The following is a 17,462-nucleotide window of genomic DNA, read 5'->3' as shown; positions in this document are numbered from 1 at the left end:
ATGTACTTCTCTTTTTTAAGTTAAGATGAAGAAATAAATAAAGAAATAAGATAAAGAAACAAATAGATAAACAAATAAGATCATAGCCCATGTATTCTGAAGAAGTCCCTGCTGTAGAGGTGGAGGAAAAACTTGTGTCTCAGTAGGGAGTAACGTGCCCGCAAACAGGCTGCCTGTTGTGTGAAACTCACGTAGCTCAGAGCCGCAGAGAGGGGTTTTCGCATTCCTGATGGACTTTCCAGGCAGGAGAGTGCTGCCTGCTCAACCGGGGGGCTGGGGGCAGGGGGAGACGGTGGGGAAACCCGCCGGCGGCGTCCTCCACCCGTGGAAGGCACGAGTCCTCCACCCACCTTCTCATCCCTTCCAGCTGCGCTGCCGTCGCTGTATGAAAGGTGGGTGTCCAGCCTAACCGCTCTCCTACACTTTAAATAAAGATACGGACACCTCTAATGGACAAATCATCCCAAAGCAGGGAGGGTTTCATGACGGCAAATTTTAGGTGTCTACACAAAAACTGCAGGTCTAAACTTCCACTTGTATCTCCTGGAGATGAAGGGTCAATGCAGTCAGCAGAGTCTAAGAAAGGGACAACCCAACCACAGACAAGTGTCCACTGCAGGATGAGATTGAAACCTCTCCAGACTGTATTGACTGTATTGGTTAAGCCTCCGCATCCCAAAATGGGGAGAACAGACACTGAGTTCACATGTGGACACTTTTGCCTTAGACACCTACGTTTAGGAGGAATGAAGCATTAGGTGACACGATCTAGCAGTTCCCCAGAGACAGATGCCTACATCTCCTGCACAACGAAAGGGAAGATGGAGATGCCTTTGCAAGGCGTCTTTCTAACAAGGAACAATTTGATCCCCCTAAGGCAAGTGTCCACATGCACCACCCTGTAGCCACACTGCTGTTCTTCTGTGGTTCCTGGAGCCGCACTGAGCGAATGCACGCCAGGCTCAGAGAAGCCTGAGTCCAGCTGTGCCTGGGATCTTTCCTCATCTGTCTCATCTGTTGCTTTCTCCCCTAGTTACCATTTTTCTACTTGTATGCTCCTGGCTCTTTGCCTTGTTGCCTAGCCTTGTGAGGGCCTGTCTGCAATAGAGAGATCTCGATGGTGAGAGGAATGGAAGTGAGCAGAACTGGGGAAAACACAGGGGCAGAAAAGTCCATTTGCTCAACACCAACCTGAAATAGCATAACTTTTTTTCAGAAGGGAAAGTAGAAAGGTAAAAGATATGGGGGGTGGGGAGAAATCTAGTCTATAGTTTATACCTGCAAACCATCCAGCTATGCTGAGTGTGACAACTGGCTGGTTTCCTCTGCAGGAACAGTAGTTTTCCAGTAACACTGCCTGCTCAGTGGCAAGTTAATAGTTGGATGTAGATCTGCCATCTTGAATTGACCATCCAAGAAGCCTGTGCTGATATATGCCAGAGCTGAAGAAAACAAACTCAAAAGCTTAAATGAAGGATTCACCTTCTGGAGCACACAGGAACAAGCAGTCGCTCCAGGTAGAGCTGCAGCAGGGAAAACCAGTGGAAATTCACCTCTGACCAGCCAACCCCATGATGTTTTTCTTTCAGGGTGAGGCTAAGACAGTACTGGTGGTGCTGTCATTCAGTCCCCGGTGATATTACACAAACCTACCCCATACTTTATATGGACTCTACTCTTGGAGGTCTCTGAGTGTTTCATACCAAAGGACAGGTTTTGTCACACTGGTCAGCCCAGCACTGTGCGCGCCTCACCAGCAGCAGGGGCAGCTGCAGGGAAGAGCAGAGCACCCATGAACTTTTGATCCTGGCTTGCAGCACACTGCTGGCAAGGAGACGGGCGTGCATCCCAGCCCTGTTGTCTGTGCCTGGATCCACTGTGAAAGGCTCCACGCACCAGGTCATGGGATGCGGTCGGGGAGGGATGCAGATAACAATGGCACTCTTTCAGCTCTTGGCCCTGAAAGGTGGCATTCACTGCCTGTCCGACCCTGCCCCCGCTCCCGGCTGTAGTCCCCGGCCGTCGCAGCCATCCCGCACACCAACCGTTGCCCATCTTCACAGGCTGAACATCTGTACCCAGCTTCAGGGGCCCAAGGACAGGAGAGCAGCGTCCAGGTGATACACAGAGGACTACTAGGACCATTACATGACTCTCTGAAGATGCGATTACAAGAGGAAACACCCTTTTTATGCATAAGCATATGCGTCAAAACAAGCATGAGACAGTACTCATTGCACAAGAGGAGTTTCATGTTCAAAAGTCATCCCATATCCTTAGGGTTAATCATAGCTCAGCTGAGGCAATTACAAAGATAAATCTTTATCTGTGCATTTCTCTCATCTACATAGAGAAACAAATACCGAGTGGCTCCAACTTCCATATCTCTCTGCACCTATGCTGGTCTCCACATCTGTTCTTGACTAACCATATACGCCCCCTTTCCACTTCCCCACCCTGCACTAGTCTGGAGTGGAGTGAGAAAAATAATTAGTCCAGGATAGTTAGGCTGGTATCCATACAGAGGCAAACCTCAGTCTTAAATAGGGTTATGGAGCCATTATTTCTGTGGGTGAGGCAGAGTGGAGAATATGTCTCCAGCAGATGTGAAACTAATTTGCTTAAACTGGGAAGTTTTCTGAATTTTTCATAAAAGAAGGTAGTTGACTGATATAATTTTTCAGTAAAGTTTAATAGTGGTTCACAAGGTTTTTTCTTCCTATCAAAGTTACATATACCTCTCCCATTTTTTGCCATATATATGTGTGTAATTAATAATAATATATAATAACAATTAATAATACACACATACTTCATGTATGATTCTGCTAGGCAAGTTATAACATTATTATACATTACCTAACATGTTCCAGCCCCATTTCACATAATCCATCCTGTTAGTCTGGTTGAGCAGAAATATCTCCACCTCTGTGGGGTTTAACTCAACATTTGCCAAACTGGTGAAAGAATTTTCTTTCCGGGCTCTTTAAAGCATAGCTGGCTCCCATAAGATATAGGGATCTGGGAGTCCTGGTGGACAACAGGATGACCATGACCCAGCAATGTGCCCAGGTGGCCAAGAAGGCCAATGGCATCCTGGGGTGCATCAAGAAGAGTGTGGCCAGCAGGTCGAGGGAGGTTATCCTCCTCTTCTACTCTGCCGTGGTGAGGCCGCATCTGGAGTACTGTGTCCAGTTCTGGGCTTCCCAGTTCAAGAAAGACAGCAAAGGGTCCAGCAAAGGGCTACAAAGATGATCAGGGGATTAGAACATCTCTGCTACGAGGAAAGGCTGAGGGACTTGGGGCTTTTTGGTCTAGAGAAAAGAAGATTGAGGGGGCATCTTATTAATGCTTATAAATACTTAAAGGGAGAGTGCCAGGGAGATGGGAACAGTCTTTTTTCAGTGGTTCCTAGTGATAGGACAAGAGGTAATGGGCACCAGCTTGAACATAGGAAGCTCCATCTTAACATGAGGAGGAACTTCTTTACTTTGAGGGTGGCAGAACACTGGAACAGGCTGCCCAGAGAGGTTGTGGAGTCTCCCACTCTGGAGACATTCCAAACCCACCTGGATGCTTTCCTGTGCAACCTGCTGTGGGTGATCCTGCTCTGTCAGCGGGGTTGGACTAGATGATCTCCAGAGGTCCCTTCCAACCCTGACCATTCTGTGATTCTGTGTGTAAGCTCACCTACGAGAACATCTCACCATAAATCCTTGTCTCCGCATCAGACTTGAAGAAAGGTGTATTTCACAAGACACTGTTTCATCTCACTTCATACTTCATAGTTTTTGTTTCTGACCTTTTACTCTCCATGGGAAAGGAGCATTCATGTCTTTGGGAATGGCAGAGATGTCTCACATTAACATCAATAGGGCTGTTAAAATGTCCAGACCAGTAATGCCCACTGGCTTTTTTCAGCTTCTCTTCTTCCATCTGCTATATTGTTTTTTTGTGCTGGCCACAAACTTTTTCAGGTCTCTTCAAGAGGTAACTCATCATGGGTGACATGGACTTTTCACCTCTTTAAGGGTCCAGTATCCTGTAACAGAAAACTGCAGGATTGTAATGACTGATTAACAATTTAGTAAAAACTCTATTCACTGATGTAACTCCATCAGACCAAAAGCCATACCAAAAGGAAACCAGCTCTGCACCATCATCAGGGGCATCCTCCAGGGACCGTCGCCAACCTCGTGTTTCTGAGTTACACGCAAATGCTCATCTCTGAAGGGTGGATCTCATCAACAGGGTGCTGAGGACTGCTTAGTGTTGGCAACCCAAAGTCCATCTCCGCAGTAGGAAAGCATCATTTCACTTCATGACAATTCATAACTCACCAGATGAAAGACCTCCATCACGCCCAAATCCCACCCCGGCATAGTATAGCGCCTTCTCAGAGCAGTCTGTCATCCCCAAGGTGGCATGTCAGGCTAGTTGATGTTTAATCCAGAGCAGATACCTTGCAACCCCTCCCAACACAGCAGTAGCACGGTTATGATGTTATTATTAGGAGCTGCTGTCTTCTTCAGGCAATGGACAAGTTACTGAAAAATCATTAGATGACCCTAAGACCAGCCACGTCAGTAAATGAGCGTTCAGTAGTTGCAATTCACGTCTTTCCTAAAAGCAGCAGGAAAGCTGGATCTAGGCTCTGATGGGTACAGGGGGCACTGACTCCTCCTACAAACACTACTGTCTACAAGTAGTTTCGAGACCATAAAGTAACCTGAATCTCCCAGAGGTGCCACAGAGCAGTTGTTTTACCGTCTCCTGCAAGGCTTTAACAGCAACGGTCACCACTCTGTAAGAGATGAGAAGGTGATAAGACAGTTTGTACCACTCCCAAACGGAGACAAACAGCTTGTACAGCTGCCTTTCAAATTAAACAGCCTGTAAGCAAGGGATTTTGTCCTCCTTCTGCATAAATGGATATCCCAAAAACATGCTTTGAGCATGTGAGCCGTTTCTGTGGCCAGCTACTGTAAAGAAATATTTCCTCAAACTGTTTTCCATTAGTTGTCTCTACATCCTCTAATCCTTACATCTTTGGAAAATAACTTCCAGATCAACATTAATTTGTTTATAAACATATAATGGCAATTCTACTTGTATTTCTTGGCTGTGGTTATGGTGACCACGTCCTTCCCAACTCTCGTGACACAGTGTGACAAAAGTAAGCGCAGTCACCTTGTGCCTACTCTTTCCTCTTCCCACTCAGTGCTCACCACTTCAAGGCTACTTTCATGGGCATAGCGATGTACATTTTACCGGACCGGTGAGCATCGGTGCTGTTTGTCCTTGCTCCCTTTTCAGGACGGCAGCCTTTTCTAGGTGGGATGAGCCAACTCTCTGTAGTGCACCGCCCAGCAAGAAGGAAGCCTTGGCCCCATCAAAGAAATGTGTGTAGCACTCTTACAAGATCACTTTTATCAATGCAGCCTATGTATTGAAATAGCTTTTCTGTACAACACAGGAACTTTGATCTCCTGACTCCCGGTCCTGTGCCTTAACCACAGAGGAAGCTTGAAAATCTCCCACAGGCTTCTCCTCCCGTGGTCATGCCTATACACGGGTATCTTAACATCACTGGAAACTGCCTGGGACCAAGCAAGACCTTCTTGGAAGCAGACATCGAAATGGTATTGACATCCTGCAGCACACAGGCAGACTTATTTGTTGAACCAAGACTGAGAGGCAAACCCAGAGACCGAAGCCAAAAGTGATTTCACCTGAAGCCAAGACTGTCACCTGGAGTCATACTTGCCTATTTTTATGAAGAATTTTACAGCAAACACATTTCTTACTTCCGGGGGTTTTCCTCCCCTGATACATATAATGCCCAATATTTGTCTTGTAACAGTGCACAAAAATGGTTAAACAGACCACTGCCATTCAAAACAGGTGCCATTTTCACAACAAACAATTTGGATTTGTGCATAACAAACTAGAAAGACACATTACCTGGCCACAGGATGGCATTCCCACTGCAGTAGCCAAGGCCCACAATAGAAAATTTGGGTCAGGTTCATCCTGGCTCCAGAAGAGAGGGTAACTAACCTTATACTGAGGTTGATAACATCTACTTTACCAGTAATCATCTGAGCAAGTTCAAATTGGTAAAACGAGTTTGCACAACATTTAGTTACCCATGCTGTGGGGCCATGGCATTTTTCATCCAACAGTTAGAAGCCCCGACGCTGGACTTCCAGCCCTGACCTGACAACACAGGGTTATCCCAACAAAGGAGCCAGCTAGAACGCAAAGACTGAATCTGCAAACAGGATCAAGATGAAAGGCTTCCAGAAGCCAGAAATGCTAAGGAGGAGAAAAAAAATGAATTGGAAACAGTAAAAAGAGGCAGTTCCAAAATGTCAGAGGCGCCCAGGAACCCCTGTGTTGCAGGGCCTCCCCCAGCACCACTCGCTTCACCTGATGGACAAGGGGCATCCCGTGTCCGTGGCCTCTGCGCCTCTCGGGGGAGCACCAGGAGGACTTGTCGGCTGGGGATGATGGAGGCAGCCTTGCCTCCTCACCCTTCCCTGCGTGCGGCCGCATGCTCCCACCGCTTCCTCCCTGCCAGCCAGCCTGCGGCCTCCACACATCCCCTTCTCCAGCAGCCGAAGCGGCGGCTGTCCGTGAGGTTGTGATTTGCTGACGGGGAGCCTGCTCACAGCTCAGCAGGGCTTCCCTCCCTGCAGCCGTAGAAGAAGCGGCCATGGCCAGCACACGGGCCCTGCGGCCGGGAGGGAAGCAGGCGTTTAGGCGGGCATTTGCTGTCTCGGGTCTGCTAAAGAGGAATGATAAGGAGGACTCATGGGCAGGGCTGGCTTAGCGGTGCTTTTTCTCCTGTCCCCATCTTCCTGGCCCAGTGCGATTGGTTGTGGAGTCACCAGATAGACCAGAGAAAGGAAACGATCCCATTGAAAAACAGCCACCGGCAGCTTTTGGGCAGGGAGGGAAGAGGGAGTCACTTTATCGATCCAGTGTACGGGGTCTTCCCTGCTCCAAGGGAGCAGGACCACAGCCCAGCCAGGGCAGGGGGAAGGCGGAGGGGGACCCCCTCCTCATGGCTTTCACTAGCATTTTAGTGCAGACCTGGTCCTTAAAAAAACAAAATGCCAATGTGACATCTTAACTCACCCCCTGCCCACAGAGCTGCCTAAAGGACTGTCATCTACTGCTTCGTTGCTCCACCATTTAGCTTCTCCCCGCAAAGGGCTGACAGGTGTATCCACGCTGCTGTATTGAACCGTGCACTGGCAACAGAGGGTCAGCACCCACCTCACAGAATCACAGAATCTCCTAGATTGGAAAAGACCTGTAATATCATCTAGTACAATCATTAACCTAACACTGATGAGCCCACCACTAAACCATGTCCCTGAGCACTATATCTACACGACCCTTAAATACCTCCAGGGATGGGGACTTCACCACTGCCCTGGGTAACGCATTCCAAAATCTGATGTAGCTGTGAGCTGTCACACCATAAGGCCGTGGACCAGAAACACTGCTGCACTGGGGTGCTGTGCAAGCCAGGCTCACCTGGGGCGGAGGAGACCGCTCGTCCTACTACACCAGGCTCAGCCAGAGCTGCGTCAAACCCCCAGCAGCCACGTGGCTCTGGCTGGAGCTGCAGGAAGGTGCTAGAGGACTCTTGCAGCTCAGAATGGCAGCCTGTCTCTATCCCAAACAATCAGCAAACCCTGATGGGGTCAGGTAGAGCTGTCTATGCAGAGGCATTGGTATCTGGTTAAGGAAGCTGCTACTGAAAAAGAAAAGGTCCTGCTGAGCCAGTGCAGGTCCACACTGGAAAAGTAGGCAGCTGAAAAGCTTCAGTGTCTGCACTTGCCATAACTGATAAAGATTTCAAGGGTCTTGTCTACAAGAAGTTTGTGTGTCTCAAGGCACCTTGGTTAGAACATGATGGACAGGGTACCATTGCAGAGTCTATTCTACTTACTAGAAACTAATAATGAATAGGGCATGGCAGAAATCAAGGAATCGGTTCGGGCAGCTGCCAGACTGCAGGTAGATCAAGTATTGTCAGATCATCATCAAGAGTTGTCTAACAAGGTTTTAAAGGTTTTTATTGACCAAAATTCATGATCTGCCTAGACTGGGCATTCTGATGCTTAACTTTAAAAAGTTTTTTTTAAAGTAAGAAAGTGGAAGGGGTGGGGTGTCAGGTATCTCTGCTGTAAGGATACTATTTCTTCTCAACCTGTTTTGGATAACCGTGGACAACTGGTCATTTCCCTTTTTATCCCAATGTTTTACATATTGAAAGATTTACAACAGTGTTTTTATCCAGCTTTTCTGCATCAGACATTCTCATTCTTTTTGACCTCTCCTTCATCTCTGTTTTCTAACGCTGACAGAGATGTGCTTCCCTTTGTAATTTCTCCGGGGAGGATGTTTGTGTCGTAGGGAATACCCAGGATTACTCCAGCCAAGGCTTTATTCATTATCAGGTTAGGATGCACTTTCTGCCTCCGACTGCCAATGAAACCCCCCTGGAAGGATACTTGCTTCTTTTGTAACTGCTGGTCGTTGCTGAATGGTTTGGTCTGCGGTCCTCACATCCTTTTGTCTGCTAGCATTGCCTAAGCAAGAAATTCAAACAATGTTGGTTGGCACTGACCACAGACAAAGGGTTACACACACACTCTTGATTTCTTCATGAAGCTGCAGGCCACAGCTTCATTTACATGCATCATGGTATCCAGAAAAGCCAGTATCCAGTATCCGTGTGTGAATTGGCAGTATAGCCGACTCCCAATACAGAAAATTTTGTCCACTACACCTGCAGCTGGAGACCTTTGGAAAAAAGCTCAGGGTCTGTCAGACCTCAGACAAACCCTGGCAGTGTGGGCCTACCCTCAGCTGTGGTTGGGGGTCCTGCAGCCTGTCCTCATAGTTTACACCTCTGCAGGAAGGAGCTTGGTCTCACTACATGGGAGCCAACTCATTAGCCTACTGCTGCAGGCCATACCCTTTCCCAAACACCCATCCAGTCTGCTGCTGCCTCTGGGCCTCTCTACGTGTCTTCCAGCTGCCTACCAGTCCTTGTCAGACACACACCAGCACTATGAAACCACTCTCAAAGAGAACTTTTCACTCTCCTGGGTATAAACCTGTTTCTTTGCGTGCTTGCCATCAATACTGACATTTGGATGTCCAACTTCTCCAGGCCTGGGCACCATACAGCGAATCCCTAACACAGAGAGAGTCCGTTCCTTTGAGGGCATCTGGTCAAAGGAACCGCAAACAAGAACAGAGTGAGACAAATCTGAATGACACATGATGAGGGGGGTCGGGGTGAGAATGAACCTGGTCATTTCTGGTATGGATGTGTGGAGTGTGGGAATGATTATTTTATCAGTCAGGAGGATAAGGAAAAGGAGGGATACAAACACACAGAGGCCTGAAACCTGAGCAATTAGCGCTAACAAACACAATAACCAGAAATAAAGCTGCTCAGTCCCAGTAACTGGTGGGCTAGCAAGAACCTGCAGGCAAACTGGGACTTAGCAACTGATTGGGATGCAAACCTGAGGGTCCAGGACACTGGCAAGAGCAGGTGGGACTGTGCCCGCTGATGAGGGATGTGCAGGGAAAGGGGTGCACGGAAGGACAGAGGGGACAATCACAAAAGGGTATTATTATACCAGTCATGTGTAAAATGGGGCCAGTCAGCACACTCGTCCGGCAGAGTCCTGCGCCTGGTCAGCACAGTCTGTCCTGTCTTCTTATATTTTCTTATTGAATCTTTTATTAACTACCTTTCTGGGCTACTGCACTCTCTCTTCCATGTGTGCGTGTGCCGCAAGGACTGAGTGCCGGCTACCGGTGAGATTGGTGTGGGCGTGAGAGAAAATTGGTGCCAGCTACTGGCACAAGTGGGGGTTCAGCATCAGCTGCTGGAGCAGGTGGGGGTCTTTAACCTTTAGCCACTGGGGTGGGAATAGTGCGTGGGACTGGCCATGTCAGTGTCCCATGTGTGTCCATGTCCATGTGTGTGCCTCTGGGACACGTGCGCAGCTTCACCACTGGTTGAACCTGCAAAGGGGAAAGAGGCAGCCACGTCACTGTCCTCCGGTCCCCGGGACAGTCTCCAGCAGCAAGGTCCTGGGCCAGGGTGGCCGAAGAAGGTGGCCACACTCTTTTAACATCCCTCAACAATATGGTAACAGCCACAAAATATCCCACCACGTTCCTGTCACTCTGCTGAAGTCATATGCGCCAAGGGGCTTCCTTTGTTCCAAAATGAAAAATTCCAAAGGCAGCTGGGGTCCACCTAACTGGGGTAACTCCAGTCACATCCGTGCCACAGACTGCAGCCTGGTCAGTGATTCTGCCGGGAAGAGGCAGCCCCCAGGACCACAGAAAGAGTGGTGGTGGCTGATTTGCACTACAAAAGTCCATTTCCTTCCTGGTTTTGCCCAGGCAGTTCTCCCCCAGGAATACCCCATCCTCTGCAGGAACAGAGAGGAAGAACGACTCACTCGGGCCAGCCCAGATCCCACCTGGCCTCCCCACACAGGCATTTCACACATTTGGTTTCTTCCTCCTCCTCTGCACAGAACTTTCACAATCCATTGACCTTTGCATTGCTCAGGTCAGACAACCCATCTCCTGTCAGCTTCATTTTGGATGTGGACCCTGTTCTCTTGTTTATTTTTAGGGGTGCTTCTAAGTCGGTGTGATGAAACTGATGAAAAACGTGAGAAGCAGCAGAACGAAGAAGGACACGTGCAAGAGTCTTACTCAAAAAGTTTTTCCAGTTTAGGAGGGACCTTCGCACTTTGCCTGTGGCTTTACCTCCACCTCATTTAAGAGGTCTTCTTAGTTTACTTATAAAAGAATGCTACAAAGGAAGGGAGAGTATCAAAAGCCATAACAAAGCAAACCTGCCTTATCTGTCAACTACTAGGTCAAAGCATTAGAACAGTTTCATCATTTGTGGTTGACAAATTACATGTTGATGCCACAAACGTCAAGCATGTCAGAACAAACATTAGGAAAATTATCACTTGGAACTTATGGAAAGAACTTGCTCAAAACAGATCAGTTTCTGAAGCTAAAGAGCATCTTTTCTTCAAGATAGAGGTGAAATACTTTACACAGAATCAACTCGAGAGTCTGTGTTCTAGGAAAACAAATCCCTGCTTCACCTACGTGGTCATTCTTTAATTTCTCCCCTTTTGGACCTCCGAAATGGCACCGCTGGTTTGGGAAGAAGCATTAACTGTCATATCTTGGCCACAGGTCAAACTTTTCATGAAGAGTGAGAAGGGAGAACAGCATCCTATAGCTGCAATCATCCTAATTTCATGCATTTTGATTTTACACTTTCTTGCATTTGCTTTTCCTATGAGTTGCTGCTAAATAGGATAACAAAGCTCAGCTGACCACCAAGACAGAATCACACTGGCACTGTTTTCCCCACACATGCTGATGAAGTTGTCAGAGTGAAATAAGTAGTCCTGTCTTGGACTTCTATTTTCTAGAAGTGCTGTACCCCATCCCTATTAAGGCTTGTCATCAGTAGTGAGCACACACAATCGCCCAGTGAGAATTTACAGAAGAGATTCCATTTACGTTTTACCCATTTACAAAAGAGATCTTTAGATCACGCTAGAGGATACTAGAGGGTTTTGTATTATATCATGTGCGTGATTGCAGATCCTCCAAAGAAACTTCTCAAAATGCTTCTGTAGAAACCTTTTTCAGGCCATGATGCCAGTGCACCACCCCCAAACGAAGTGGCGAGAACTCATCAAGGATGACCACAGTCAGGAAACAACTGAGACAATTCTACTCTCTGTTCCTGCGAGATCTTTGCACACTGTTGCTCGCTAGCCATCAGATGACTAAATGCAAAGCTGAAGACCGGTGCCTTGCAGATATACCATCATCATTTGCATTTGAGACAAACACACAGATCAGCAGAATCTTTTCTAAGTATTAGGAGCGTCGATTCACAAACAGTGTGTATGTCACATTTGCAGTTGTGTCGCTCTGCTGCTGCAGTTTTCACTGAGGATGTGACTCCATGATAGAATAACTTTTCCACCAACCTCACACCGTTGAATCCCGGTTGAGTAAAAGAACCAATGGGATGTTTTAGTTAACACCATAATTTTTTACTGTAAGATTTGTCAGGAGATTAACCTCAAAAGGCAACATCTACAGGAAACTACACATCTGGACATTTTCTTTAAAAAAGTGAAAATATTTTATCAACAAGATCTTTGGAAGCCACTGCTTCCTCTTCTTCTAGAAGAGTGCTGCATGGTTTAGTTTTGCCCAATCTGCTGATAAAGATGCTTGCAGGGGAGGCAAGTACCTATATATGCTGACCTGAAGACTTCTTTGACTAACACAATCTTAAGGAACAAATACCATGATTACAAATGGTACATGTCCCCTAAACTCCCCGATGGAACTCAGTGACCTTCTGTCCTTATTCACAGGTTGTTTAGCAGCCATTAGGTGGTTTTAGAGGCATCAGGAATTTACCCAGGCAACAAAGAGCAATTTTGAACATGGGAAGGGATTTTTCTCTCTGTCTTCTGCAATTTCATTATGGTAAAGCTTTACAATAAATCAAACCATCATCTTTGGTTTTACAGAGAAGTAACACAGGAAGAAGGGACAAGAGCACTAGCAATCCATTCCTCATTTGCAAGGTTGAGTCTTTTTCCTTCTCAGACTAGGAATTTGCATCTAAAAGCCAATTAAGAGCAAATACCATTTTTCAACCACTTGAAACAACTGCTCTCCAAGAACCGGCTACTCAGAAATACTGTAAGTCAGGCCACAGGTGACAAGCGTTTCACACTGTAAAACCATGTCTAAGACTTCTGTTAGGATGGGAAAGCAAAGAAGGCAGCTTAAAAACCTTCTTTTATTCATTAACAACATAAACTGCTTCCTTACATAAAGGATACTTCCTTTTTGCTTTTCTTGGAAGAAAAACTGACTTTTTTTTCCCCCCCCGAAGGAGGTTATAAAACTTTTCTCCATGTTACAGTAGTTCATATGCTCCTGAAACGGGTTTTGAAATGGTCTTAGTCCTCGGACTTGTGGCATTTGGGCATGACTCATCCATCACATCTCCTGAAGAGCTGACTACGGAATCTCTTTGATCAAGCTGGATGCCTACAGGGCTCAAGGCAAGGGACAGCAGATGACCACATGAGCACTTCTGTGCTAGATCCTCCACTCTTCACCTCAGGAGAAATTCAATTCAGCAACAAAGATAAAAGAGGTTGCTTAAGGTTTTTGGGTTTTGCATCTTTTTAAAGACTCAAAAGAGACTGAGTGGTTTTCATCAGCAGACAGAAAATTGGGAGGACGGGGGACAGGCCCAATTTCCAGAATCTCCAGCGGGACAGAGGATCGGGACAGTAGCATTTATTGCAAGCACTTCAGCACTAAATAGAGGCCTCTAAAGCTAACCAATTTCATAACTCTGACATCTTAACAACAAATGGGTAGTTTCACCTACTTTCATTTTGAAATATCAAGTACATCTCAGGAAAACTTATTTCATGACCACTGTTAATATTTAAATTTACAGAAGTTAGAATAGAAGTCAAATGCACACAATGAAAAAAAAAAAAATTAATCAACTTTGAATTGTAAAATGTTACATATTCACCTATACCTATCCTAGTAATTAGTGAAGAAATGGTATGACATTATTTTCTGCCGGACTTTGAAGTAAAATATTAGTGCGCTGGCACAACTAAATCTTATTTTCCTACTTTGAAAAAACAGTGCATACACCATGTAGTAAACACACAATACCTGCCCAAATGCCACTTGACTTCGATGAGTTATTCGAACAGGCTACTCTGGATGCACAATGTTTCCTGCTCAAGCCTTGTAAAATGATCCAATTTTCTCAGTGACAATACATTCCACAAGCATCGTCATACTCTTCTACGCACATTCAGGTACTTGGAAGACATCTGTTCCTTACACTTCCTCAAAAGCAATTTTTTTTTCCCAGGTGTCCAAGAACAAATTTACCATCACTGACAATAGCAGCATTGTGTACTTAATCGCTACTGTTAACGTGTTGTGCAGACTCGCTCCGAGTTTACTGTAGCTCATGTTCTGTCCATGGCAATGCACCTACTATATTGGTGGAGCAGCACCAGCAACGTTTGGTCAACAGCTGTACACAGCAGAAACATTTCTTAGTAGAGATGTTGCAACGTTCATCCCATCTAACAGCTGGATTACCATTAAAAAAAGGACATACCACTTTTTTCTGTGGCAGAACTTTTATTTGGAGGGAAATTATAACTTTTGCATTTACATGGCACAAAGTATATACAGTACACTTTCCATGATAAGAATTATGATGCTGTTCACAGAAAGGTATCAAATTTGAGATAAATAATGCATAAGCTAAAATATACAAACCAGGGGTGGAGGTGAAACTATTGGCCATTTTTATTATCTATAGAAGAATTTCAAGGAATAATGTTAATTCAATGTTCAAAAATTTTTAACAAACGTCTAGTAAAGTTAATTGAAATATTTATACTATTCAGTTGTTGCACAGTATTTCCAATATACAATCAAGAAGATGCACAGAACACAACACTTAATATGAAAAAAACCTATCGCACCCACAATTTAAAGGTTTCACTGCCTTCTGGATGCTGCACTACCATATTTATATAAACATTTACAACACTTCAGTAAACACAAAAGTTCTAAACGTAGTGCAGCATTACGGGGGGCCACTTTCAGCTCTTAAAATAAATGTTAAATGCCCATATACTGTGCCATTTATTCTAAGCTGATGGTTTAAGCTGTAACCCTTAATTCCTACTGTGAGTAGCAAACACACTTTCCCCACGTTCAGAAGATTACCATCCCTCTGACTACATACTCTATATTCTGAGACCTAAACTGTCCTTGGCTTCATTGTCATTTTGGCGTTTTGCCTCAGTGCTTGTGACAACTATCCCTTATATTATTGTTTTAATGTCCTGTTAAGTAGTCCTGTGTAGAATCTGAAGCAAAAGAATCTGCATCTTCATTATCAGAATCATCACTACTGTCATCAGCCGCTGGCTCTCCTGTCAGAGCTATCCGCGCATAATCATCAGTGTCTATAGATTTGCAGAAGTGAATGGCATACTTCAGCTTTTCCTCTAGTACTTGCTTACAGGAATACCTGGGCAGCTTCAGGAGAAAGAAGCAAGTGTATGACTCGGGAAGAAAGTGGTCTGGAGGATTGTATTTATCCAATACCTGTTGAAAACAAAAAGGGCATAATATTTTTCATTCACTGTCCAAACCACAAATAAATATCATAATAATACTTGAGATTTTTTTTAACAGCGCGTTAGATTTGTGTTTCTGATGCTGAAGTTTCTTAAAAGAACAATGAAAAGACCAATGCACTTTCCCTGAACTAAGTAATTAAATAAAAACAGACATATATGAGCTGCTTTGATTATGAATATGTGGTTGGGAACAATCTAAAAGAGATTACATTATTTCAAAAAATACCAAACTATGATTTGAAGATTGTGGTTTTTTTTAAATTTAGTTGAAACAATTAGTGAGCTGAATGACATGCTAAATAAACGCCAGCAAAAACAGTTGATGACTGATAGCGGAAAACTATCAAAATCCAGAGAAGCAAATGCCTGGGAAATGAAACGAATATCCATCTGCCCAAGTCAAAAGAGAAAAATATTTATACACATTATAGGTCTCTGTTGCACTGTCCAATCTACAATGTAATGTCGCATAAACAGTTTAATGAAATTAGCATGTTCTCTTGTTATGTCATACTACTCCTTCTCCATTACCAGCTTTTTAAAAGAAAATCCTCACACCCTATCCCACACACTTTACCTGAATAACAAAGTCCCTCCCTCTGAAGTCTGCAATAGTCCTGGGCAGCCTTGTTCTGCCCCACACAAAACGCAGGAAGAGAGATCGCTCTGTATTGGAGAAGGACTCCATCACTTCCCAGAACCACTGTATCAAGGAAGCAGTTGGTTCAATGCCTTTGTAAGTCGCTACAGATTTCAGAAGGTGAAGTGGAATATCTGGGCTTCCACATACCTGAAAAATAAAATATAATGACAGGCTACAAAAGTCTGATCAAATCAATTACAGGTGATTTCTTCTCTCCATTCCTTTAAAATATTTAATCAGCTTTTACACTGATGTCCTGATTTGAGCGACACAGGACTAATTTCTCTGCTAATACTTGGGAAGATTGCACTTTTAGAAGACTCTAGTGTCTGAATTTGTGAAAATATTTACTTTAACACCAGCTATGGTGGGTGGGTTTCAAGGTTTCAGTGTTTTCAAGCTTGCCAGGTGCAGGGATGAGGAGGATTGAGACCTGAGCACTTGACTCAAGCTGGCCAACAGGATTATTTCATACTCCGAATGCCATGCCACATTCAATATAAATTAGGAAGTTTGCTGCAAAGTCCTCGCTCTCCCTTGATGGCTGCCATCCTGAGAATTTCTTGCCCTGGTGCCAGACCCCTGAGGCCTTTCCTTCCCCCTGAAGCCGCAGAGCTCACAGTGTCCGACATTTGCTGTCCGCTGTTGGGAGTGCATAGCTTCCTACTCATATAGTTGGCTCAGTATAATCTTTGCATATTCTGTATTGGTATCAGGATCAATATTGATTCCTTAGTGCTATTAATGTTAATTATCTAATCTTATTCTATTAAATCTGTTCATATTTCAACTTCTGGCTTTCCTTGTTTTTTCCCTGAATCCCCTTCCTGGGTGGGTAGGGGTCATTTGGTGATAGAATGATTGTCTAAATGACAATAAGTTGTTATGGGTTTCTCAAACCATAACAACTGGCAAAATGAACATTCAAATATTTGAAGTACTGTAAATAGTCTCCTATTACAATAGTACTAAATATACATCTACACATCAGGGGACAATAGTGAACCTTCTTTCATATTCCTGAATCACATAAAGAATACTTGGAACAAATACCTCCAATTCACCTCCTAGGTCCCCGTTTTCTGGTTTTAGTTTTGTTTTGTTTTGTTTTTTTTCTGGTGTTGTTTGTTTCTTCCAGAAATAATTTGTTACATCACTGCTCAGCTATATCAAAATAACCTTATTAACACCAAGAGGGCAATAAAACATTTCTAGTCTTTCCTTGGACAAAATGTTTGCAATCACAGAGCTAGCATTGTAGATAGTATTTAACGTGGATTTTGGATTAGTGAGATATAAGTGAAGAATCTCACTGCAAGTTAGTCTGACAGAGGTAACAAAGCAGAAATTGATACCATAGTTTCCAGTTCATATCCTGTAAAGAGCGAAAGTAGAGGAACTGGAACAACACGGGCCATCCCCTCACGAACTGCTGCAACTTGTTCATCAAATTCATGAAGTCTGCAGAGACACAGTTTGAGAGTTTCTGTGAATGCCAT

At 44.7% G+C, this 17,462-nt stretch overlaps 1 protein-coding gene across 3 annotated transcripts in view; it reads right to left on the bottom strand.

Annotated features, from left to right (window-relative positions):
- Nucleotides 1-14,290: 14,290 nt before the first annotated feature.
- The window catches only part of HERC2 (HECT and RLD domain containing E3 ubiquitin protein ligase 2), a 120,784-nt gene continuing 117,612 nt past the window's right edge, over nucleotides 14,291-17,462 (bottom strand). For all 3 annotated transcript variants that reach the window (XM_082498302.1, XM_082498301.1, XM_082498300.1), the window contains 3 exons: nucleotides 17,319-17,424; nucleotides 15,898-16,110; nucleotides 14,291-15,285 (listed from right to left, as the gene is read on the bottom strand). In XM_082498302.1, coding sequence (XP_082354428.1) covers nucleotides 15,013-15,285; nucleotides 15,898-16,110; nucleotides 17,319-17,424 — 592 coding nt within the window. In that variant the 3' untranslated portion in view covers nucleotides 14,291-15,012. The remainder of the gene's footprint in view (nucleotides 15,286-15,897; nucleotides 16,111-17,318; nucleotides 17,425-17,462) is intronic.

Source organism: Vanellus vanellus (genome assembly GCF_965231255.1).
Source record: "Vanellus vanellus genome assembly, chromosome: 1".
NCBI classification, from domain to species: domain Eukaryota; kingdom Metazoa; phylum Chordata; class Aves; order Charadriiformes; family Charadriidae; genus Vanellus; species Vanellus vanellus.
Note: the sequence above shows the minus strand (reverse complement) of the source record. Positions and strands in the feature narration are given on the sequence as shown.